At 46.7% G+C, this 26,114-nt stretch overlaps 1 protein-coding gene across 3 annotated transcripts in view; it reads right to left on the minus strand.

The window, feature by feature from the left end:
* Positions 1-26,114, minus strand: part of DDX39B (DExD-box helicase 39B) — a 308,058-nt gene that overhangs the window by 35,507 nt on the left and 246,437 nt on the right. For all 3 annotated transcript variants that reach the window (XM_044083268.1, XM_044083269.1, XM_044083267.1), the window contains one exon: positions 19,869-20,016. In XM_044083268.1, coding sequence (XP_043939203.1) covers positions 19,869-20,016 — 148 coding nt within the window. The remainder of the gene's footprint in view (positions 1-19,868; positions 20,017-26,114) is intronic.

The following is a 26,114-nucleotide window of genomic DNA, read 5'->3' on the forward strand; positions in this document are numbered from 1 at the left end:
GGGATCAGAGGAATCAGAATATTCAGATCGTGGTAATGCTGTGACCATACACTTTTCAAATACCATTGAAGCTTTCTCATGTGAAGCCTTGCGTTTGGAATCAACAGAATGCAGGAAGCCATGTAGCCCAGAGCCTGCAGGAATTTCCTTGCAGTGAGCTGAGATAGAGTTGCCAAGGTGTTGAAAATAGAAGCCAGCTGAATTTGTTTTTCTGGAGTGAGGAAGGCCCTTTGTAAGGTTGTATTTAAGAGGGCTCCCAAGAATACCATATGTTGAGAAGGGATCAAATGTGACTTTATGTTCACTGAGAATCCCAGTAGGAGGAGAAGACGTTGAACAAAGTCCAGATGTTGAAGCAGAAGATCTTTGCTGTCTGCCTGAATAAGGCAATCGTCCAAATAGGGGTAAATCTGGATCCCCTGAAGTCTGCAGTAAGCCACTACTGGTGCCAGGCACTTGGTGAAGACTCTGGGCGCAGTAGATAAACCAAAGGGCAGAACAGAGAATTGAAAGTGCCTCGAACCTGCCTTGAACCTGAGGAATTTCCTGCGATCTTGTCTGATGGGAATATGTAAGTAGGCTTCCTTTAAGTCCAATGTCACCATCCAGGCGTCCTGAGAGAGCATTGGAATTAGTTGTTGCAGAGTAAGCATCTTGAACTTTGGAATTTCCAAAAAGGTGTTTAACACAGAAAGGTCCAGAATGGGTCTCCAAGAGTTTTGTTTACTGGGAACCAGAAACAGTCTTGAATAAAACCCTTTTCCCATTTCCGAGAGTGGAACAGGCTCTATGGCTCTCATGGCCAGAAGAGCATCCACTTGAGTTAAGGCCTCTGACCATTGAAGTTTTGGCAGATCTGGCCAACCGTGAGTCCTTGGCAAAGTGTGAAAGTGGAATTTGTAACCTTTTAAAATCACGTCCAATACCCATCTGTCCTGGGTAATAAGAGTCCAATTTCTGTAAAAGAGAGACAGTTTTCCTCCGAGAGGGGCATCCAGGTGAAGGGGTCCTGAAGCCCAACCGAGAGAGTCATTGAGTTTGCTTTCTTTGAGATTGGGATCTGTCTTCTCCCCTTCTAGGTGAAGAAGCAGTCCATTGTCTTGATCTGTAAGACGCCTGGCCTTGACCACGACCTCTGGAGCGCCTATATCTCCCCCTTTGAGGCCTGTCAGACGTGGGAAAGGACCAATTTTTAGAGGGCCAATTCCTGGAAAATCTTTGAGGCTGAACTTGCAAGAAATCTTTTACAGTCTGCATAGACTTTGCCTTTTCCTCCATCTTTTTAATAACTTCCTCAGCCTTAGATCCAAAAAGAACATCTTGTTGAACAGGGGCATCTAATAACTTAGCCTTAACCTGTTCAGGCAAACTTTGTTCACGGCCAGGCATGTCTCCTAATAACAGTACCAGAGGCAGCAGCCCTGCAAGAAGCATCCAAAGCATCAAAACCACAATGTAAGCTATGCTTGTTAACCTGTTCAGTAGCATGCAAAACATCCTGAAGTTCCTTATCCTCTGCACAAGCAGGAAGGGAAGCAAGCTTTTGCTTTAAAAACAGACAAAAGAAATTGCTGATATTTAAACATATGAAACTGGCAATTTAAAGCCCTTACAGACAGGGTAGCAGAAGTATATACCTTTTTTCCCCACCTGTCTAAAGCACGAGAATCCTTTTCAGAGGGAATAGGATTTTTAGAAGCAGCAACCTTAGCAGCCTTAGAGCCCGGAGAAATAGTTTCAGGATCTGCAGAAGGGTTTTTAAACAAAAATAAATGAGAGTCAGGAACCCTATAAAATCTATCAGGCTTAGAAGGAGCAGGAGGCATGGAATCAGGATTCAAATTAGCCTCAGAAAAAGCATCATCTACAATGTCCAAAACAGGAGGGATAGCTAAAGGCCTATGCTGAGGAAGAAGAAGAAATTCTCTAAGTCTCTTCTTGGAAGCAGAATATTCCTGCCCTTCCCAATGAAAATGTTCCCTCATCTCATGTAGGGTTTCCCCAAAAGAAAAATCCTTAGGCGGAGAGGCCGAGGGTAAAGAGTCCTCAGCATCCGAATCCTCATAAGGGGGAAAGGAATAGTCCTGATCTGAGGAGGAAACAGAAGATACAGAAGCCTGGTCAGAGGAATCCAGAGTAACATCCTGTCGAGGCCTTTTCTCAGGAGGGGGGTGAGAACCCCTAATCATTGTAAGCAAATCTTCAGCCATCCTCAATAATTGCTTTTGTGTCTTGGGAGTGGATTCAGAAGCAGCTTGAGCTGGAACTTTAGACTTAACAGGAGTCTTTGTCTTTGCCTTTGAAATAGTAATGTGAGTAGGCCTGAAAACCCCTCAGAAGCCGGTACCTGCACAGCGGTTCTGGACCCATCTGAAGGAGCGACGTCCGAAGGTCCCGCAGCAGTTAAAATACTGGGCCTTGATGGCTCCCCATGGGAGTCCGTATCGGCCATCGGTTCAGAAGTGGCGGACGACAGGGGCTGCAAAAGCGCCTCACTGACGACAGCCGAACCGGACGCTGGCTCCAGCTGCAACGAGTCCTGTTTGGACCTCGACGGCCTGTCTTTGCGCTTCTTTTGGACTCCGGTAGTGTCAGACGACATTCTGTAATTGAAGCATCTGCCAAAATAATTTAAAGCCCAATCGTACCTGCGCTTGATAGTACGAGAGTTGAACCTGGCACAGAACCAACAAGAAATGTCGTGGTCAGGGCCTAAGCAAGGTAGACAGTAAGAGTGGAAATCTTTATGAGGTATTTGTTTCCCACACGCTATACAATTAACTTTTTCTGACATCGGAGGAACAAGAAAAAGATTCCCCAACGGGGTACTTAGCTTTGAGAAGAGAAGTAAGAACTTCGGACCGACAACAACCAAATACGCTGTTCGATAATCGCCAACCAACGACTTGCGAGCTGCTTTCCACCGCACGGCAAGAAAGACTGGAGAAGATGGCGTCGGCTGAGGGCTATGTACCAGAGCGTACTGACATCAGGGTACTACCCTATACAGCCGACGCCGGACCCAGACTGGGATTCTGGCCGACCTCGGGCTGCCTGCCGGCAGGAACACCCTACAGTTATGACTGCAACAGTGAAACACGAAGAACATCCATCTGGGATGTAGGCGCAGGCTGTCCCTGGGGCTGGATGACGGAAGAAAGGCTCATCTGAGAGGGAATGGCAGGTGGATCCGTAGCAAGAGCCTAGGGCCTCGAATCCTAGGAAAGGACCCTCTCCATGATGTTGAATGCAGAGGGTGAACTGCTCTCCCTAGGATCTGAAAACAGTCCCCTCGGATCAGGTGTGCGGATCGGAGCAGACCTGATCGGATCCAAAAGTGGTGTGCTCCGACCTCAACAGAGCCGAAGGCCCACTGACCCCTCCAGATCAGACGCCCAACTCACGGCCCCGAGAGCTCGGAGACAGACTAGAGGGTAAAGTCGGTGCCGAAATAGGAAACACTGCCGGCACAGATGCCACCCTGGCTCCGAAGCTAGTCTGATCATACTGCTCCGAAACCCAATAGCGGGTCGGAGAAGGAGCAATGGGAGCAAAAAAGGGGATAGAGCTCCCCCAGGGGGTGGGGGGGAGCAAGAGCACTCCCATCTGCAGCTGGGCCTGAAGAAATTGACGCATCACCTGGTCCGTCTGCGGACAGACTCCCGGTTGATCTGGATGACGCCATCGAGGCCGGCCGGGAAGGCTGCCTAGATGACCTCAAACGTGGAGAATGAAGCCAGGAGGGGGAAGATCAGAGGACCTTAAGGGGAGATGCAAGCTGCTTAGACAGCGGGGCCGAAGGAGCAGACTCGGACTGCCTCTTGTGGCTACGGTGCCTATCTTTCTCCCGCTCCTTGTCCTTCCGATCCTTCTTTCTGCCGTCCCCTCCTAGACCTAAGAGGGAGGTTGAGTCCCTGCCAGGGGATTGGAGGCGGTAGGTGGAGCAGCTGGCGCCACAGAGGAGGAGGAAAAGTGGAATCAGGGGGCAAATGGCCTGCAAGGATTAACTTCGTCCTCCTAACCCTCAACGCCCTGGGGTTGAAGGCTGCACAGTGGTCAACACCCAGGCAAATAACACTGTGCCATCCACCGGGGACAGCTTATGTCCACACTCTGAGCATTTAGAAAACATAGCCTTGGGGCCTTCAGACATTTTATAGAAGAAAAAGTACAGTTTTGTACCTACCATAAATGTAGATGTCCGATAGGCATGCATCTGCAGTCCTTACAAATGGGTTGTCCTGTCGTCAGGCAGCCCTTCGGTCAGCCGGATTCCAAAGTCTGGGTCTGGCCTCGGCTGGTGTCGCACTTCACCAGACGTCATAGCTGCAGTTCTTCGGGTATAAAGGCATCAGCCGACGCCATTTTCCTCTGTTTCTTGCCCCAGATGCCAGGTGCCCTCTAGGAATGATAAATTTGGAAGATGCAAATGGTTCCAAATAGTGGAGAGCAAACAAAAAATAAGCATGTATGTACATATATACAAACAAATACACCATAATAGATTCCCCCAGCTAGCTACAAGATGGGCAAGTACCCTAGGAGTACCACAGAGGGGAAGGAGGGTGGGTAATCCTGACTGCAGATGCATGCCTATCAGACATCTACATTTATGGTAGGTACAAAACTGTACTATGTCCTTCAAGGATGCATCTGCAGTCCTTACAAATGGGTAGAATACCATAGCCAAACTGGGGGAGGAGGAGAAAATGAAAGATTATGGTGTAGTTAAGATCCCTTGCAAAACAGCAGTGGCAAAACCTGCTCGGGATCTGGAGTATAAAGGCAAATTATAATGCTTGGCAAATGTATGCACAGAGCTCCAAGTAGCAGCCTCTAAAATGTCTTTGGTAGCCACTCCTCGTAGAAAAGCTGTGGTAGTGGCTGTTGCCCTTGTAGAGTGAGGTCTGATGTTTTCTGGAGTTTTCTTCCCATGGTAAGAGTAACAAAATCTAATGCAATTTCCTATCCACTTAGAGATAGTCTGTTTTGAAATTGCTTTTCTTTCCATCCCTGTTGCATATGCTACCAGCAGCTGGTCAGTTTTTCTATTGCCCTTGGTCCTGTCCAGGTAGTAGCGTAGTTGTCTATGTACATCCAAGGTATGCAACAGTCTTTCTCCCCTGTTTTGTGGGTTGGGGAAGAATGTAGGTAGATGGATAGCTTGATTTAAAGATGCCCTGGAGACCACCTTCGGCATAAAAGTAGGATTTGTTCTCATGGACACTATCTTGATGGAAGATCAGGAAGGGCTGTACTGCCATTAATGCCTGTAGCTCAGATACCCTTCTTGCTGAAGTGATTGCAAGCAGAAAAGCAGTTTTCCATGATAAGTATTGCAAGTCTGCTGTTGCTGCTGGTTCGAAAGGAGGGAGTGTCAACTTTTCTAGTACAAAGTTTAAGTCCCATGCTGGCAATGGTGGTTTCCTAGGTGGTTTTACATTTTTAATTCCTCTCAGAAACTGCCTGAGCAGAGGATGTGAGAAGACGGGAGGATCCAAGTTGTATTCTGCTGAAATAGCTGATACATGAATCTTAATGGAAGAGTAGGACAGGCCGTTGTGGAAGAGCTCTGCCAAGTATTCCAGGATGTTGGCAATGTTTGCCAGTGACACATTTTCTCCCTTTGCAGTACTCCAAATGTGATATCTTTTCCATTTTGCTGAATAATTTTTTCTTGAGGGTCTGCGAGCCTCCAAGATAATGTCTTTAACCCTTTGAGATAAATCTGGGTTATTTGGTATTATGCAATGTTCCAGGCAGACAGCTGCAGTGTTTTCAGGTTTGGATGCAGGGTGTTGTAGTTGTTCTGTGTTAACAGTAAGGGAACTAGAGGTAGAGCCCATATTTGTTCCCAAGCCATGCTCCTCAGTAGTGGGTACCAATGTTGCCTTGGCCAGTCTGGAGCTATCAGGATGATCCTTGGTTGACCCTCTGATTTTCAATAGCACCTTGTGCATCAAAGGAAGTGGTGGGAATGCATATGCTGTCAGGTTTTTCCAGCTGAAAGATAGGGAGTCCACTTTCCAAGCAAGTGGGTGGTATTGTCCTCGTGCAGAATTTCTTCAGTTGGTGATTGTGTGGGGATGCAAATAAGTCTATTTCTGGTAGTCCCCATTTTTTTGTAATGGCTTTGAAGACGTCCGGATGCAGCATCCATTCGTGGGCATCCGCGGTAGTTCTGCTTAGTATGTCTGCTAGAATGTTTTCTTTTCCTGGCACAAAAATTGCTTGTAACAATGTTGAAGCTCAGGGCCACATTCCAGAGGTCCATTGCCATCCGGCATAGAGGGTACGAATGTGTGCCTCCCTGTTTGTTGATGTACCACATAACTGTGGTGTTGTCTGTCCTTATCAACAGATGGCCTTGTTGGAGAAATGGTCTGAATGACTGAAATGCCAGTTTTACTGCCAGCATTTCCTTTTGATTTATATGTAGATGCAGCTGGTCTTGAGTCCATAAGCCTTGTATGCATTTGTCCAGCATGTGTGCCCCCCAACCGAGGTCTGAGGCGTCCGTTGTGATGGTCTGGCCTGGTTGAGTGTTGTGGAAGGGCAGCCCTTTGTTCGATTGACAGGCCTGAGCTCACCATTGGAATTCTTGTTTCAAACATGGAATTATAGGAATTTGGGTTTCTAGGCTGTGCTTGTGCCGAGACCATAAATTCCTTAGGTACCACTGTAACTTTCTCATGTGCAGTCTGGCATGTGGAACTAATATTATGCAGGATGCCATGAAACCCAAGGCTTGCAGGACTTTTCTTGCTGTTAGCTGGTTCTGCTTTGTTAATGCCAAGAAGTAGAGGGAGTTGTTCCTGTTTTTCTACTGTTAGGAATGCCATTTGTTTTGATGTGTCCAGTTCTGCACCCAAAAAGGTTATCCTTTGGGATGGTATCAGCCTTGGCTTTTTTATATTGACTGTGTATCCCAGGGCTTGCAGTAGATAAATGACCCTTTTCAAGTCTTCTGTTAGCTTGTTTTTGCTGTCCGCTTGTATCAGGCAGTCGTCCAGGTAAGGATAGATTTGGATTCCCTGAAGCCTGCAATGAGCAATTACTGATGCCAGGCATTTCGTGAACACTATGGGCGCAATAGATAAGCCAAAGGGCAATGCTGAGAATTGATAATGCTCTGATCCTGCAAGAAATCTGAGGTATCTTCTGCAATTTGGTCGTATGGGGACGTGCAGGTATGCCTCCTTGAGATCTAGAGTTACCAGCCAAGACTCCTTGCCCAACATGGGAAGAAGCTGCTGTAGGGTCAGCATTTTGAATTTTGGAACAATGAGGAATGTGTTTATAAAGCGGACAGGTCGAGAATAGGTCTCCATTTGTTTTCTTTTCTTGGTACCAGGAAGAGTCTGGAGTAAAATCCCTGTCCTCTCTCCATAGATGGTACCTTTTCTACAGCTCTCATCCTTAGTAATTGAGTTATTTGTTTTAGAGCTTCTGTCTTTTGGTTTGGAGGTAGGTTTGGCATTCCTCTCTTCCTTGGTAGAGTATGGAAGTGAAACCTGTAACCTTGGTCTATTGCCTGCAAAATCCACTTGTCTCTTGTGATGAAATGCCAGTTTTCTGAAAATAAGGCTAGCTTCCCGGCTAAGGGTGCTTCTAGTTGTTCCCTGGTAGGCGGTGCCAGAGCCAAGTCACTGTGATTGTCCTGTAGTAGTGGTGGTGGCTGTGTGTGTACCTCGCTGGCTGTTACCCTGCCACTGGCGTCCCCTGTAGGCACCCCTGGATTGACTTCTGCCTCTTGAACGCCTATTTCTGCCTCTCTGAGCTCTGAAGGAGTCTGGAAAGGACCAATTCTTGGAGGGCCAATTCCTGCTAAACCTTGGAGGTTGGACCTGTAAGGAATCTTTCACTGTCTGGACAGATTTTGCCTTCTCTTCCATCTTCTTCAGCACCTGTTGTGCAGGAAAGCCAAACAAATTGATCTTGTCCATGGGAGCATCTAGTAGCTTTGATTTGACATGGTCTGGTAAGGCCTGCTCTTTTAACCATGCATGCCTTCTAACTGTGCCAGTCATGGTTGATCTAAAGGAAGCCTCCAGTGCATCATAGCCGCATTTTAAGGAATGGTTACTGACTTGCTGAATGTTATGTACCATTTCCTGAACAGATTTTTTGTCTAATGGTTCATCCGAGGACAGCTTTTTGGTTAACTGGTCTAGCATAAATTCTTGATACTGGATCATGTGGAATTGACAGTTCAAGGCCCTAGCTGAAAGAGTAGCAGAAGTGTAAACTTTTTTACCCCATCTCTCTAAGGACCTGGATTCCCTTTCAGAGGGGAGGGTTTTTGGCAGAGGTAGCTGCTACAGCCTTAGGTCCCTGGGAGATAGTCTCGGGATCTGCAAAAGGAGCCTTATACAAATGATAATGTGTGTCCGGGAACCTGTAGTACCTATCGGGCTTAGCAGGGGCCGGAGGTAGTGAATCAGGAGCAGTACAAGCATCATTAAATGCATCATCTACAACAGAAAACTGGAGGGATGGCTAAAGGCCTATGTTGTGGTAAATGCAGAAAAGTTCTAAGCCTTTTTCTAGAGTCTGAAAAATCCTGGCCCTGCCACTGAAAGTGTTCCCTCATAGCATGCAAGGTTTCCCCAAAGGAAAATTCCTCAGGCGGAGAGGCAGAAGGAATGGACTCTTCCGCATCAGAGTCTTCATAAGGGGAGAAAGGGCCCTCTGGAGGGTTTGTATTATCTGACTCATCAGAGGAATCATCTGTAGAAACTGGCTCAGGGGGCTCTGCTCTAGGCCTCTTCTCTGGAGGTGGGTGAGAGGCCCTGTCTGGGTGAGGTTGGGATCCCCGGATTAAAGAAATGAGATCCTCTGCTAGACTAAGCATTTGTGAACTAGGGCTAGGCCTGAGAGGGGGTCTTGGCAGGCACAGATTTAGTAGATTTAGCTGCTTTAGCCCTGGCAAAGGCCTTAATAGACATGGCTGCAGGTGGCCTAGCAGCTCCACGTGCAGGAGTTGAAATATCCAAGGGGATAGTGTCAGATAATTCCTGAGAAACTGCAAGAGCAGGTGGGATTTCAGAAGCCGATTCCACCAGGTTGGAAGAGGCCTCGGTTGGAGGTAAGTTTTCGGCTGAAGGAAGAACCGCTTGCTCGGTTTCAGCCGAAACCGAGACACTCGCGGTTGGCTTAACCGCGATTTCGGCCGAAACCGCGGACCGCGAGTGTCGGTCCTTTTCCTTGCGTTTTTTAGATATTTGCGTAGTCGGAGGATCCGACGGCATAATGTAAGCAAAATCGGAGCCGAAAAACTCCAGCAAATTCCGACCGACGTCTAAGCGTCCGTCGGTTAAAAGAAGCACAGGCTAGACAAGCTGCTACGTCGTGGTCTGGGCCTAAACAAGGTAAGCAGTAAGAGTGGAAATCTTTACGAGTTATTTGTTTCCCACAGGTTAAACAGTTATTCACTTTTTCGGACATCGGCTGAGGCAAGAAAGAGTCCCCAACGGGGTACTTAGCTTTTTAGAAGTCTTCGGTAGTAGTAGAAGTATTCGGTAGTAGTAATCTCTGGTTCTGACCGACCGGCACTTGCGAACAGCTTCTGCTTCGGGCGCCACGTGGCAAGAAAGACAGAGGAAAATGGCGTCGGCTGATGCCTTTATACCCGAAGAACTGCAGCTATGACGTTGGGTGAAGTGCGACACCAGCAGAGGCCAGACCCAGACTTTGGAATCTGGCCGACCGAAGGGCTGCCTGACGACAGGACAACCCATTTGTAAGGACTGCAGATGCATCCTTGAAGGACATCAGGCCCACACGCACAAGCCTTCACACAGACGGGGGAGGGGAATTAAAATTTAACTACACTGAGAAACTTTAAACTACCCAAAATAAGCAGAGAGAAAAGGGAACCACACACAAAGTTTTAGTAATTTTCTGAAAGAAAAGGAGAAAAAAAACCTTCAACTCAATACCCACGCTAGGAGCTCGTTCTAAGATGCTTAAAGCCGTGGCAAACAAGATCTGGGGGTTAGTGAGAGGTGGCAGAGCATTATGGGTAGGGGAGGAGCTTGGAGCTCGGATCTTTGGCTAGGAAAGCTGCCGGCTCCGATCCGAATTGATCAGATACCCACAGATTGCTGATCAAATGAAGTTAACTACTTCAGATTGAAAAGGAAATCAGATCTGGGATGCAGAATCCAGAGGCCGACAAGCAGAGAAGATCAATGCACATATTTTAACGCGACTAAGTTAAAAGTTCAGACTGGCAAGTACCAGGACAGCCTGGCTCAAACTGGCTGATGGCCTCCGATACGAGAACTAGTGAATACAGTTGTACAACAAGGTAGCTTAACAGATATCCTACTGATGCATTATTTTAAAGATGCAATCCCTGCTGTGTGACCTAGGTTGAAAAGCTTAACCTTCCCTAAACCATGTCCAACATGTGACCTCAGCTCACAAATGAGAGAGAGAAGATGGAGAAATTGTGAAGGAGGCCAGAGTACTGACTTGAAGGCAGTTGTGGATCTTAAAGGCATCAATTCTGGAGTGTTTAGAGAAAGTGTGTACGCAGAACCACATGGCTCCTTCCAGGTTAGTTCTAGCATCAAACCCTTTGCAGAAGGCCCGTGAGGACGACAGTACCCTGGTATATTGAGCTCAAGGACAACAAGGCAAGGATTTACAACGGGAGAACACAAGGAGATTGCGTTAGAGATCCAGCGTGCAATTTTTTATTTACTGGCCGTCCCAGTTTGGGGTCCCTAAATGGAAACAATTTTGACTTTGGAATAGATTTTTTACCTTGCCCAAATAAAACCTCAGCTGTCTGTGTACATCTATGGAGAGCAGTGTCCCCTTTCTGTGGGGGTTGGGAAAGTAGGGACGGTTACGGCCTGGTTGAAAGACATGAACGAGGGGGGAAAGCTCTCAGGATTACCCAATCCTTCGGGGGGGGGGGTGGTTCTTACTGGGGATAGAGGCCACATCCCTTCTGGACATGTGCAGTTTGCTATTAATTAGCATTTCTATGGTATTGTATTGGGATGAACAGCTAGGCTTAAAATGACTTCTGGCGTAGATAGCCCTAGAGAGCAGGCAAGCATCCAGCATGCAATACACATTTTCATTTGATTTTTAAACTTTGCGAATCTGTGCAGAGTTGCTGACCAGCTATTTTGTATTCCCAACATGCCTCTGACTTTTCTATGTGGAGGGAGAAAGCATTCAAGTAGAGATAGAGCTCTTTGTCTTAAACAGTGCAAACTAGCCAACTTGCTTGCAAACTAGGTATAGCTCGACTCCCATATTTCACTCCTACTGATCTGTTTACTACTCTTACGTAGGCAGTAAATTACCTGTGTAAATCTTGCTCACCTTTATCAATGCAAAAGCATCAATAGCCATGACTGGAAATAGTATCCATTTACATGTTTATGCAAAGGCCCTTTTATTTTTTCTCTAGTATTATGTACTGCCATTATTTCTTCAAGATCACCATCAGGTTTTTCAGATTCAGTCCTCTGCATTTTAAAAAGCCCCAAAATAGTGTCACTTTGCAAGTATATCTTATTGGTATTGATGCACATGGTAGCAGTTAAGTGATGCTTTTCGGAGGTGCAGGCAAAAAATAGGCTATGGCTGACCAAGTTTGCAGATTGCAAGCTGGATGCCGTCATCAATTCTCCTAGGGATGTGGACATCCTCCAAGAGGGTCTCACCCAAACAAATGACTGGTGCCAGAAACATGGCCTCAAGCTGAATACCAAAAAAATGCATCATAATCCCCTTTGGGGAGAGTGAAGCTCCCACAAATCACATTAATGACCATGTCCTAAGCACTCAGTCGTGAGGGATTTGGGCACCCACGTTGATGGCAACCTGACTTTACCACCATGTTGCTTACACTGTATGGAAAGCTTTCTACATGGTCCACCTCACAAGTAAGGGTATCTCATCCAGGGACAAGGTCACAACATCCCTGTATTCGTCCCTTTGTAAAGCCCTTTGAGTACAAAGCCCCATTCAGCATGTACCTCAAAGCACATGCAGCAGCTGGAGACCCCACAGGGGTTCGTCACCAGGAGAATCCAGGGCCTCAAAAGTACAGTTTTGTACCGACCATAAATGTAGATGTTAGAGGATCCACATTGCTGCAGTCATAACCTGTGGGTAGTCCGGTGTCCTCGGTCGGCCCGAATACCAAAGTGATAGGCTGGAGTTGGTCATAGTCGCTCTGATCTGACGTCAGTATGCAGTGGTACTAAAGCGCATGACCGACGCCATATCCTCAGTCTTTCTTGCCCCAGATGTCAGAAGGCCTAAAAAAAAAAAAAAAAAAAAAAAAAAAAAAGAGGCCATAGCCAAAAATAGAAAATACCCAACCACCAATTACAGACAAAATAATTACCCCAAAAGCAACACAGCAACCCTAAACTACAGAGAGGAAGGAGGGAGGGTAAATTGGACTGCAGCAATATGGATCCTCGAACATCTACATTTATGGTAGGTACAAAACTGTACTATGTTCTTCGTCTCACATTGCTGCAGTCATAACCTGTGGGTAGAATCCCAAAGCAAAGGTAAGGGAGGTTGGCAAAATCAAAAAGCACTAGGAGCTGCTAACATGCCCTGTAAAATTGCAGTGGCAAACCCAGCCCTAGACTTATTGGAATAAAGAGGGAGATGGTAATGTTTAGTAAAAGTGTGCACTGAACTCCAAGTAGCTGCCTCCAAAATATCCTTAGTAGCTACTCCCCTCAAAAAAGCAGTAGAAGTGGCAGTAGCCCTAGTGGAATGAGGTCTAATCCCAGCCGGAACCTCCTTTCCATGATGAGAATAACAAAAAGCAATACAATGGCTAATCCACTTAGAAATAGTTTGCTTTGAAAGAGGTTTTCCTTGTGAACCCAAGGCAAAAGAAATGAATAACTGTTGAGACTGCCTGAACCCTTTAGTTCTGCTCAAATAATAACGTAACTGCCTGTGAATATCCAAAGTGTGCAAAATTTTTCCCCTTTATTTTGGGGATCAGCATAAAAAGTAGGCAAATGAATGTTTGAATTTGATAAAATTTGATTGATATTTTGATGATGATATTGTGATTCAATTGTGGAGTACGTTTCCATGATTGATTGATTATTTGCTATTTATTCGCAAATTTTAAATTTCTCGATGTCTCTTCAGGAAGCTCAGAAAAGCTTGTATTTTGTTTTTTTTTGTATTAAATAAATTTTTAGCTTATTTTTTGCTGCTGGACTCCTTCATTTGGAGATATATCTTTGTGGTCACCAGTTTGTTCTTTCTATTTTTATTCAAATGAATAGATTGGTTCAAGGCCACATCAGAAACAACCTCAGGCATAAAAGGGTTAGTACGCAAGGATACCCTATCCTTATGAAATATTAGGAAGGGTTCAACTGCCATTAGAGCCTGTAATTCAGATACCCTCCTAGCAGACATAATGGCCAACAAAAAAGCAGTCTTCCAAGACAAAAACTTCAACTCAGATGTAGCTGCAGGTTCAAAAGGAGGTAAAGTCAGTTTTTCCAACACAAAATTGAGATCCCAGGAAGGAGTAGGAGCTCTACGTGGGGGTCTTATGTTCTTTGCCCCACTAAGAAATTGCTTAAACAAAGGGAGAGAAAATAATGGTGGATCACAGTCATAGTGAGCAGAAATGGCTGCAGCATGAACTTTCACGGAGGAGAAAGACAAACCCTTGTCTAGTAAGTCTGTAAGGTACTGTAGTGTAACACTCAAATTAGGGCGTGAAACATCAAAGCTCTTTGCTGTGCTCCAAAGAAAAAATCTCCTCCATTTATCAGCATAAACTTTCCTTGTACTAGGCCGCCTGGCTTCCAAAATGATATTTAAAACTTGTTGAAGAAGCTGCGACCCCCCAGGGTCTAAAACAGAATATGCCAGGCTGTCAGATGCAGGGACTGTATCCTGACATTGAGGAAATGATTGCTTTCTTGAGACAAAAGGTTTGGAATTGTTGGCAAAGGCCAAGGAGGCTCCCGAACTAAACTCCTCAGCAAGGGGTACCAGTGCTGACGTGGCCAATCTGGAGCTATAAGGATCATGCAAGGCTTGTCCTGTCTGGCCTTCAAGAGCACCTTGGGAAGGAGAGGCAGAGGAGGAAAGGCATAGACGTGAGGGTTGTTCCAACTGAAAGATAGAGCATCCACTTTCCAAGCTTCTGGGTGAAACATCTTTGTGCAATATTTTGGCAGTTGGAAATTTTGTGGGGACGCGAACAGATCTATGTCTGGAGTTCCCCAAGCCACTGTCAACTGTTGAAATACATGAGGATCCAATTTCCACTCGTGGGGGTCCACCAGTTGCCTGCTCAAAACATCTGCTAAGGAGTTCTGTGCTCCTGGCAGAAACCTTGCTTGAAGAGTGAGGTGCAAACTCAGAGCAGTCTCCCACAAAATCATAGCTTGTCTGCAAAGAGGGTACGAATGGGTTCCCCCCTGCTTGTTGATGTACCACATGACTGTTGTGTTGTCTGTTTGAATCAACACCTGTCCTGGTTGAAGTAGATCCTTGAAAGCCATCAGAGCAAATTGGACTGCTAACATCTCCTTCATGTTGATATGCAAATGCTGTAGTCTGGGAGGCCACGTGTCTTGAACCCAACTCCCATTGAAATGTGCTCCCCAAACCATGTCTGAGGCATCTGTCGTTAGGATCCGACTCTCCTCTGGTCGGGTCAGAGAGTCCCTTGTTTAGGTGACATTCCTGAGCCCACCACAAAAACTCCCTTTGGATGCAAGGTATTATCTGAATGACAGTGTCCAAATCGTGGCAGTGTTGAGTCCATACGCTTTTGAGATACCATTGTAGCTTCCTCATATGTAGTTTGGCATTGGGAAGTACCAGAATACAAGATGCCATGAACCCCAAGGCTTGAAGGACTGTCCTTGCAGTCAGCCTGGACAGTAGGGATAACTGCTGAAAGTATAAGGGAAGATTTCTTTGTTTGTCCGGGGTCAGAAAAACCATCTGAGAGGCTGTATTCAGTCTCACACCCAGAAAGCACATGTCCTGAGAGGGTACTAGACTGGACTTTGTTTCGTTCACAGAATACCCTAAGCACCTTAACACTGCCATTACATACTGTAGATGCTGAAGTAACGTGACTGTCTTGAGCAAGAATCAGGCAATCGTCCAGATAAGGATAAATTTGTATTCCTCTTAGTCTTAAGAAGGCTATCACAGGAGCCAGGACCTTTGTGAACACCCTGGGTGCAGTAGATAAGCCAAAGGGCAATGCAGAGAACTGATAATGAAAAGTACCAGTTCGAAAACGCAGGAACCTCCTGCAACTGGGCCTGATAGGAATGTGAAGATAAGCCTCTGAGATCCAGAGTTACCATCCAGTGATCTTTGCCTAGCAGAGGCAGAAGTTGCTGTAAAGTTAACATCTTGAATTTCGGGATGTCTAGGTATGTGTTGAGAATAGACAAATCCAGAATTGGCCTCCAAGTGTTCCCCTTCTTTGGCACAAGGAACAGGCGAGAATAAAATCCTAGGCCTACTTCTGACGGAGGTACCACCTGAAGAGCCCCCATTTTTAAAAGTAAAGAAATCTGTTTGTGAGCATCCAGCCTTTGCTGAGGAGGTACGTCCGGCATGCCTTTGAAAGGAGGCAAGGTGTGAAAATAAAACTTGTAGCCCCGATCTATAATGTCCAACACCCATTTGTCCTGGGTGACCAAAAGCCAATTTTGCTTGAACAGTGCCAACTTTCCTCCTAGAGGAGCTGCCAGACAGGAGGAATCTGGCAGCTGGAGATACAGGTCATTGGGTCTGTTTACGAAAAGGCTGACCCCTGCCCTCACCAGAAGATTGTGCAGGAGAACTCCACGTCCTAGGTCTGAAAGAACCCTGAGCATGAGCTCTGCCCCTACCACGTCTAGATCTGCCTTTAGACTGGTAATCGAAGAAGGATATGCCCATCCTTTTGCAGGCCAATTTCTGCTAAACTTAGGGGGCTGCACTTGTAAAAATTCCTTAACTGTCTGCATGGACTTAGCTTTGTCTTCCATTTTCTTCAAAACTGACTCCACAGGAGAACCAAAAAGAACTTCAGATTGGAGGGGAGCATCCAAAATTCGAGCTTTAACATGCTCTGACAAATTCTGATCCTTAAGCCAGGCGTGCCTACGAATAACTGAACCAGTGGCAGCCACCCTGGAAGAAGCCTGAAGAGCATCAAAGCCACACTGCAAGGAATGCTTACCTACCTGATCAGAGGCATGAACTAAATCCTGCAATTCCTTCGACTCTATACCCTCAGCTAAGGAATCTACCTTAGATTTCAACTGACTTAACAGAAAATTCTGGTACTTCAGCATATGAAACTGGCAATTCAAAGCCCTCATAGCTAGTGTGGAGGAGGTATACACTTTTTTACCCCACCTATCCAAAGCTCTAGAATCTTTATCCAGAGGAACTGGATTCTTTACTACAGAAGCCCTGACACCCTTAGGTCCCTGGCTAATAGTTTCTGGGTCAGCTCTAGGACTCTTGTATAAATATTTATGAGCCTCTGGAACTAATACCTGTCTGGCTTGACAGGGGCCGGAGGTAAAGAATCAGGATTAAGGGAAGCCTCAGAAAAAACATCCTGAACAACATCCAAAACAGGGGGAATGGCCAAGGGCCTATGCTGTGGTTAAAACAAAATTCCCTAAGCCTCTTACGAGAATCTGAGAAATCCTGACCTTCCCACTTAAAATGCTCCCTCATTGAATGCAGGGTTTCAGAAAGAAAAATCCTCTGGAGGAGAAGCAGAAGGACAGGAGTCCTCTGCATCCGAATCAGAATAGGGAGGAAAATCCTGAATGTCCTCAGCTGAAGACTCAGAGTAATCTGAGGAATGCTCCAAACCCTCCACTTCTGTCTCTACCCTAGGCCTCTTATCTGGAGGGGGCATAGAACCTCTGATTAAAGTAATCAAATCCTCTGCCATTTTCAGCATATGTTTTTTAGGAACAGAGCCTGCAGAACTAGGGCTGGCTGACGCCTGTGCCAGAAAGACCAGGCCTAGCTTTAGAAGGTGCTTTAGTGACAGAAGTAGAAGGCCTAACAACCTTATGTAAAGAAGGACTACAGAAACTTGAGAGGCCCCCTCGGCCTGACCTGACTCCTGAGAGGCCAATTCCTGCAATATTAAAGGCTCCCCCTGAGACTCAGCTGAAACCTCGGCTGGATCCACAGATTCCACCGTAGTTTCCAAAGAACCGGCGTCCGCAACGGACGACTCATCCTGCTTAGACTTGAACGATTTCTCTTTTAGCTTCTTAGCGGTCGCGGGCGGAGGATCCGACGGCATGTTGTAGTTGCACTGCTTACCAAAAACAAGTCTAGCACAATCTAACCTGCGTTTAATGGTGCACTTATTAAATCTAGCGCAAAAGCGACACCCGACTACGTCGTGCTCAGGCCCCAAGCAAGGAATACAGAGAGAGTGGTAGTCCCTATGAGGTATCTGTTTCCCACAAGAAATACAATTAACTTTTTCTGACATCCGGATTTAACTGAGGCAAGAAAAGACAAAAATATTCCCCAACGGGGTACTTAGCCCAACTTGGTCTTTGGTCTGAAACTCAGAATACGAAAATTTCAGGACGCCGAACGGCACTTGCAAACGCTGCTTCTGCTTCGGACCATGCGGCAAGAAAGACTGAGGATATGGCGGTCATGCGCTTTAGTACCACTGCGTACTGACGTCAGATCAGAGCGACTATGACCGACGCCAGCCTAACACTTTGGTATTCGGGCCGACCGAGGACAGCGGACTACCCACAGGTTATGACTGCAGCAATGTGAGACGATGAACATCATCTACCCTACACAGATAGCGTAGAGGGACAGGGCCTTTAGCCTGTTTCATACAGACTTCTGACCTCTGGCATACAAGGTGATCTCTAACCCTGCCTTGATGGGACACTGCTGGATATCTGGAAGTCAAGAGCCACTCGAGTAACCTGCATGCGCAGCCTCAACCTGGTCTGACATCAATAGGACTTCTTGGTGGGACAGATTTGTGTCCCAGAGATTCCCTCATCTGTGGAATAGACTCCCTCTCCACTTCGAGCAGAGTACCCTTTAACCCTTTTTAAGCACAACCTGGATAACCGGATGGGAAACAGAAAATGCATTCCTGGGATTCCCACCCATGTCCCTGATGAACAGGTGCTTTGGGTGCTGACTTGTTTAAACATGGGTAAACTCTTGGCTAGGCTTACAAGGGCCTCTGGGCCAATAGCCTATTAACATCCTGTGAAAAGAAGGGTCTTGACTGCCTGCAGCTCAGACTTTCCCAGCAGAAAGGACAGCCAGTAGCAAGATCAGGGTTCCCAGTCTGCAACTCGAGAGGACTAGAACCCAGAGTGGGCTGAAGGGAGGACTTTTTGTAGTTTATATGGAGAGTGAACTGGAGATGTTGCAGCAGGTCTGCAGCAAGGAAAACCACATTAACAAATTGCCCAAGCAAAGGAAAATCTAAACTCTCCCAGTTCAACAGGAAGGGTACTACTGGTGCAAGGCACATTCCAAACACTCTTGAGGCTGTGAATGTCCAAAAAGCAAACCAGTAAGTTGAAAGTGAAGAGCTAGTACAACAGCAGGAATCTACTGCAGGAGAAAGGAATGGGAGTATGTAAATAAGCATCCTTTAGACCCCAAACAACTAGGTATGCCTGTGGAAGTATAAAGCAGTGTTCAAAGGGGGAGGATTCTGAAGGCTGGCACTTTCAGGAAAGTGATTAGAAACTATATCAAAGTATGGGTCTCCATTATCCTTTTCTTGGAAGCAAGAAAAACGGAGTTAAAAACCCTTCCACTAATTTTACAGACACAGATTCCATCATACCCTGGAGCCTATAGTTCCTGGAGAATGGGTGGCAAGAGCTGAAGCTGGGTGTGCAGAGTATACCTTTAAATACACATGTTGTTTTCCAAGACAGCACAACCCTTTATTATAGGAAGGGTCCACTGATTTGTGGCAATCTTTTCCCAGTTTGAGATGGACAGAATTAAATCTTTTTGGAGACGGGCAAGCCTGAGGAGTGAAGGAAAGTGGGAACTTGGAAGATAAATCAGATTTTTCTGAAAAGGAGGGGCTTCCCAGATCGGGGAACAGTTGCATTAGTAACAAATGTTTTCAAATGGGTGGTCCCAGTTCTACCTGAAACAGCAACATGCAAGAGAAAAATGAGAGCAAATTTCTGCAGTTACTAGTGGGAAAAACAAAAAACTATGACCCTTTCCTACTTTAACACAGACTTCTTTATCTTAAATTTAGCAAGGTAACTACTTCATTGCAAATTTTCCATAAAGGGCAACAGTGAGTTGTCAAACTAGTCAAATGTGCATTTAACTTTACTCCTGTTGGCCAATAAGCCTACCCCATATTGGTTTTAAATACATAAATACATTTTTGTTTCTCCCCACTATCTCCCAAGCAAAGTGATAATGCACTTTGGGGGGGGGGGGGCACACTAACAATCCCAGTGGTTGTGTGCATCTTTCACCACAAGGCATCCTGCATGCATGCATTCTTCCACCCATTGCAGGGCTAATAGCAGCTTGGGATCACCAAGCTCAAATGCTAGTTTCGTGCCTTTTCAATAACATGCAAATCTCCGATTCTACTGAAGCAATCAGCCAACCACAATTCCTTCCTACCACAATGGATGGTAGACACCAGCTGCTCACCCCAACCCTCCCCTGCACTTCTAGTATCCCATATTTTATGCAAATATTCGATAATCATGCTTTACCTCTCAGTACAGATAGGAATTTCAAATTAATTTTTTTCATTCAGTTTTTACATAAAAAAAAAAAAAAAAAAAAATCAGCAAATGTAAAAATGAACTTACTGTATGAAGAAATATCAATTTCATCTGGAAGCTCGCTAATGTTAACCTCAAATCGGTCTTGCACATCATTTAGTATCTTTGCATCATTTTCATCTGAAACAAACGTGATAGCCAAACCCTTTGTGCCAAAACGTCCAGCTCTTGCTACCTGCATAAAAGGAGAATAATTAAGGGACATCAGACAAAGCACATCCAAAATTGTTTTAATTACTACTCCTTAATACATTACATAATGAGAAGTTATGTACCTACCATAACGTTCCATGTTAGTTGTCGTCTTCTCGCCTTCTTTCTTGCTGGATGGGTTCGGAACCGACCCTCGGCTCCGACTCGGCCAATACTAAATCTCGAGAGCTTATTCCACCGGCTCGAGGCTCCCCTATATCCCACAATGCTAGGCAGTAACTACTCAGATCTCATTTGATAGCTAAAACCAAGCAGTTCTGGTCTCCATAGAATGGAGAAGAGAGAAAAGGAACTCGCCTCTATATATAAAACTGTAGGTAAAACTACCACAAACATAAAAAGGGAGAATAGAGGTGGTAGAACATGTGGGAAGGAAAAAATCCCAATGGAAGATCCCAAGATCAAATATTCCTATCGGTCTGTCCAGGCTAGGGGGAAGGAGGGTGGGACGCAAGAAAAAAGGCGAGAAGACAACATGGAAGGTTATGGTAGGTACATAACTTCATAATGTTAAGTTGTCAATCTCGCCTTCATTCTTGCTGGATGGGACCGCGTCCCTAGCACCTTACCCCGGGTGGCCTATCGGAACAGACTCTTGAGAATAGTGGAACCAAAGTTGGCATGGTTTCTGGAGGCCATATCCAATTTGTAATGCAAAATAAAGGTATGAGGAGAAGCCCATGTGGCTGCTGCACAAATGGAATCTATTGGCAGCCTGTCCTGAAAAGCTACAGATGTAGCCAATGCCCTAGTTGAATGAGCTCTAGGTCTTGAAGGCAGTTTTTGATGTCTGATTTCATAGATGAAGGTAATTATAGAGGTAAGCCATCTTGAAAGGGACACTTAGTAACTGGAAGGCCCAATTTCCCTTCCGCACAAGACAGGAAAAGCTGATCAGATTTCCTGGACTGTTTAGTCCTGTCTAAATATCCAAGTTGGCGGTGAACATCTAGAAAATGTAACTTTTGTTCCGACCTGTTGGAATAATCAGGGAAGACGACAGGGAGATCACAGTCTGTTTTTTTAGTAGTCAGAGAGAAACCTTAGGCAAGGACGGATTAGCCCGGAGGGACACCCTGTCTTTATGGAAAAAAAAGTAAGGAGGACGACTGCAAAGAGCATGAAGTTGAGATACCCTTCTAGCTGAAGTTATGGCTACTAGAAAGTGTTTTCCATGAGAGCAACTTAAGAGGGCATGAAGCCGCTGGTTCGAAGGGGTGGGGTGGGGGGTAAATCAAGGATGCTAGGACCAAATTCAAGTCCCATTGAGGTGGGGGATAGAGCAGAAAAACCACCTCTTAAAGGCTTTGCAATATAGGACATGATACTGGAGTCAGAGACACCTACATGAAAGTTAGATATAGCAGCGAGTTGTACTCTAATGGTAGATGAGGAAGAGCCTAAATGAAAGAGCTCTGCCAGAAAGTCTAGGATAGACTGGATAGGTGCAGTGAAGGGGTCTATATTTTTTGATGCTGCCCAGAAGGAAAAACGTTTCCACTTACTATTATAAATCTTCCTGGTAGAAGACTTGAGAGGCCTATCAGTACGTTACGGAATGAGAGATTAAGGGAAGCCTGGCTAGGGTAGGAATCGGAGAAACCACGCTGTGAGGTTGAGAGATTGAAGGGAGTGGTGCAGCTGGCCCGACTGGTGGGTCAAAAGATCTGGCACTGGGTCCAGATGCCAAGGCTGCTCCAACAGGTAATGGAGGAAGGGAAACCATATCTGTCAAGGCCAGTAAGGGGCAATGAGGATCATGGCAACTCTCAAGGCGATAGCTTTCTGAATTGAGAGATCAGTGGAAAAGGGGGGGAAAGCATACAGAAGTCCCCGGGGACAATCGTGGACTAGAGCGTCTCTGGTGGGATGGCCTGGTAAAGGGAAGAGAGTGAAGTTGACACTTGCTGTTTTGGGGAGTAGCAAAAAGATTGCAGCAAGGCTGGCCCCATCTTTGGAAGACTTCTTCCAGCACGGAATTTTTTTTTTTTTTTTATAGAGACCACTCGCGAGGCATGCGAATGTCCCTGCTCAACTTGTCCGCAATCACGGACTTCCCGGGAATGTGCATTGCTATCAGAAAACGCTGAGAAGAAATCGCCCACTGCCAAAGTCTGAGTGCCTCTCGACACAAGGGGTAGGACTTGGTTCCGCCCGGTTTGTTGATGTACCACACTACTGACATGTTGTCCGTCTGAATTGCAATAGTCCCTGTGGGAAGAGAGTCCTGAAGGGCTTGCAACGCTAAAAGCACTGCTCTCATCTCCAAGACATTTATGTGCAAGTAGCACTCGAAAGGTTGCCACGTGCCCTGGACAGTCCTGCCCTGATAATGCCCCCCCCCCACCAGATCAGGGAGGCGTCCATTGTCACCGTGGCGATTGGGGGGGGGGGTGAAGGGTCTGCCCTGGAGAACTTGAGGTGATGTGATCCACCAAGACAGGTGATTCTTGCATGATTGAGTTAGTAGGATGATGTGAGACATCGGGAGCTGTTGGAAGGACCATTGAGTAAACAGCATCCACTGGAGGATCCGCATGTGAAAACAAGCTAAGGGGAGAAGTGTAATAGTAGCTGCCATGAGTCCTAATACCTTCAAGACTACCCTGGCTTTGACCTTGCTGCACTGAAGTAGAAGGTAAACTTGATTGTGGATATCTAACACTCTCTGCTCTACAAGTCTGGCGGAAAGATTGTGTCTAAGGTGGCACCTATAAAGGCAATAGATTGACAAGGCAGATTTTTCGAAATTTATTGAAATGCCTAGAGCTTGGCAAGTTTGGATGGTGAAGTCTCTGGACAGAAGCAGTTGATGTCTGGTGGTGGCGGTAAGGAGCCAGTCGTCCAAATATGGAAACACCTGGAATCCATGACGTCTCAAGTGAGCCGCGACCACTGCCATGTATTTGGTAAACACTCTGGGGGGCTGTAGTGAGACCAAAGGGCAGGGCTCTGAACTGGTAGTGACTAGCTCCCAGCTAGAAGAGGAGAAACCTCCTGGAGCGTCCGTGCATTATGATATGGTAGTACGCATCCTGAAGGTCTATTGAGCACATCAAACTGTCCTGGCCCAAGAAGGGGAGAATGGACTGTAGCGTGACCATCCGGAATTTTGTTTTTTTTTTATATAATTGTTACACTTGCCGAGATCCAGTATTGGTCTCCAGTCTCCTGTTTTTATTGGTACCAAAAATAATTTGGAGTAGATTCCGGATCCTTGCTAGTCTGCTGGGACTGGTTGGATAGCTCTTTGACAGCAGCTTTGATATTTCTAATGCTGCTTGTTCCCTTAGACTGGGTGGAACGTCTGGAAGGGATCCTTTGGGTTGGGATGGGATGTGAATAAAGGGAATTTTGTAACCCTCGGATATGATTGACTGCAAACATTTGTCTTGAGTGAGGGAAAGCCAGGCTTTTGGGTACAGAGAAAATCCCCCCCCCCCCCGACTGCCTCCGAAGGTGGACAGCCGGGCAAGCTCCTCAGGGATGTTGAAAGGGTTTATCAGAGAAAGTTTCTCTGCTACCCTGGTTTTGCGGACCACCACTGCCCCTAGGGCGGCGTCTATTGTTATTTCCCCCTCTGCCTCTAGGGGGGAACCGACCTTGTGCGTCAGATAAGACTCCCTGTGGTTTGCGGAACCACATTTTTCCTCCCTTCTGACCTTTTGGATAAGGTCTAGAAGGGGTAGAAAAAACGACTCCCACGGCAGAGAGACTCTTACCTTCCTGCTCGCACCTAGTCAATGTATCCTTCACCTGAGATACAAACAATGTTGAGCCATCAAAGGGGGAATTGGGGAAGGACGCCTTGAAAGGGTCTGCAAAATCGCAAAGCCGCATCCAGGCGTGACGTCGTAAAGCTACACCTGTGCCTGCGGCCCTACTCGCTCCATCAGCCGCATATGAGGTAAGCCGCATGGAGGAGTTGACAATCGAATTCAGGGTTGCCAACTGGGAGTTCATTTTGTCTTGGAACCCCTCAGCTGTTGGATCCTGCATGGCCTCACCCATATCCTTGAGCAAATCTCTCTGGAGACGGGTGAAGTGACACAAGTAGTTCAGCGACCGCATTGAAAAGGTCGCTGATGAAAACATAAGCTTACCGTACCTGTCCACGGTCCTAGACTCATTAGGAGGATGGACAGGTACCGAAGGATCGGCCAACTCCTTAGTTGCTGCGGCCACCGGCATCAACAGAGACACCTTTAGATAGAAACTCTCTTTAGGGGCAGTAATAAATTTTGACGGCCTCCTTGAGGTAGGTTCCACTGAATCAGGGGCAATTCAAGCCTTCCTTGCCACTTCCATAAGGGGGTCAAAGGGAGGGGACACCCAAGAGGTGGAAGGGCGAGAGCCAAACGCCTCAAGGTAAACCGACTCATCCTCTGAAGGGTTTAGGGCGGGCCAGTTCCCCCTCTTTCAGGATTTCAAGGATGTCAGCAAGACAGACATCCTCAAAGGGGGACCGAGGGGAACCTTCAGATTCCTCCAAGTCGGTGTCAGAGGTGATAGACGCAGGGGAGTCAATGTGCTTCCTCTTGCACTCTCTTCAGAGGGGGTTCTCCTACCGGATCAGGAGAGGCCTCGGAAGAGGAGGATATTCCCAATAGGGAAACCTGAGGAGCTGGCTCTCTACGGTCTGTTTAGAAGGGGGTGGGTAGAAACTACCGCAGGCACTGAAGGAGGGAGGAGCCGACTGGGGTAGACACTGGGTGTAGCACGCTCCGCATGACCTCGAAGGCGCCCTATCAGCCAAGGCCGGAGGTCCCCACTCCGAGGAGACAAGAACCCCCCCCCGGCACTGACAGGGACGGCTCAGAAGCATATGTTGGAGCCGAACTCACCAGCGCCCCGAGAAGGAGAACTGGGTCGGACAAGGGTCCGATGCCACTCGCCCCCTCAGAGCAGACGAGGGAAGCCCGGCGCAGAGATCTCACCAAGGAGGAAATCTGAGAAGACGACGGAGCCGAACGGGAAGGTATCTGCTCCGAAGCACCGACACCCACGGCTCAGATGAGCCCTGGCTCCGAACTCGGGAGTCGGAGGAGGAATAGAATCAGAGATGGGAATAGCCGCTGACTGCTGAGTAGGGCTATGCAGCATTTGGGCCAGTGCCTCGGACTTGAGAAGTCTACTCACCACCCTTTGTAAGTCAAGGTCGGACAGCCTGGAGGACCAAGAGGAATGAGACCAATGGCTCCGCTCCAACAGAAGCGGGGATCCCGGAGCAGAGTGGATGGAGCCGATGGAAGGGGACCTAGACCTCTTCTTTGAAGGTGGCTCCGATAAGCCTATCGGAGCCAAAGGAGTCTTGACAAACTCGAATCCGGCTGGAGCAGAGGTAACTGTATGAGACTTCGAAACATCGACTCCAGCCGGAGCCGATGTCGAAGCAGCTTTAATGCTCCCAGGAGATGGCACTGAAGCTGGAGCAGACGGCCTGGAAGTCTTAGAAGGCTTCCCCGATGCAGATTGGGTCGAGGGGCCTTCAGGCTTTAACAAGCCTCTAAGTATGAGCTTGTTTTTGTGTTCCTGCAGGACTCTAGGGCTGAATGCATGGCAAACAGCACCAGAGTCCTGCAGGTGCAAAGGTCCCAGGCAATAGACAAAAGTGTGACCGTCTGTCAGACATTTTCTGACAGCACGAATCACACTTCCTGAGGCCTGAGACCTTGGAGTCTTTAGACATCCTGAAAGGCTGTATGAAAAACCAAACACAACACACAGACACACCCTTTGACCAAATAAAAATCCAGTCACACTGAAAGGACAGGGAAAAAAAAGGGAGTGGACCAAACGCCTAAAAGTTAAAAAGGGGATAAAACGGGAATTCAAACACAAGGGGGACCCGATTTAAACTAAAGGGATACTCTGTATAAAAACTAAACTAAATAGAAAAAATAGGGGTAGAATTTGAAGATTTTAAACAAGAAAACTCACTAACCTGCCAGAGCCGGTAGAAGAAAGCACCTCATAAGCTAAGCGGCAAACGAGATCTGAGTAGTTATCGCCTAGCATTGTGGGATATAGGGGAGCCTCAAGACAGTGGAATAAGCTCTC

Source organism: Protopterus annectens, chromosome 9.part0 (genome assembly GCF_019279795.1).
Source record: "Protopterus annectens isolate FY-2018-M chromosome 9.part0, PAN1.0, whole genome shotgun sequence".
In the NCBI taxonomy this organism is placed as follows: Eukaryota; Metazoa; Chordata; order Ceratodontiformes; family Protopteridae; genus Protopterus; species Protopterus annectens.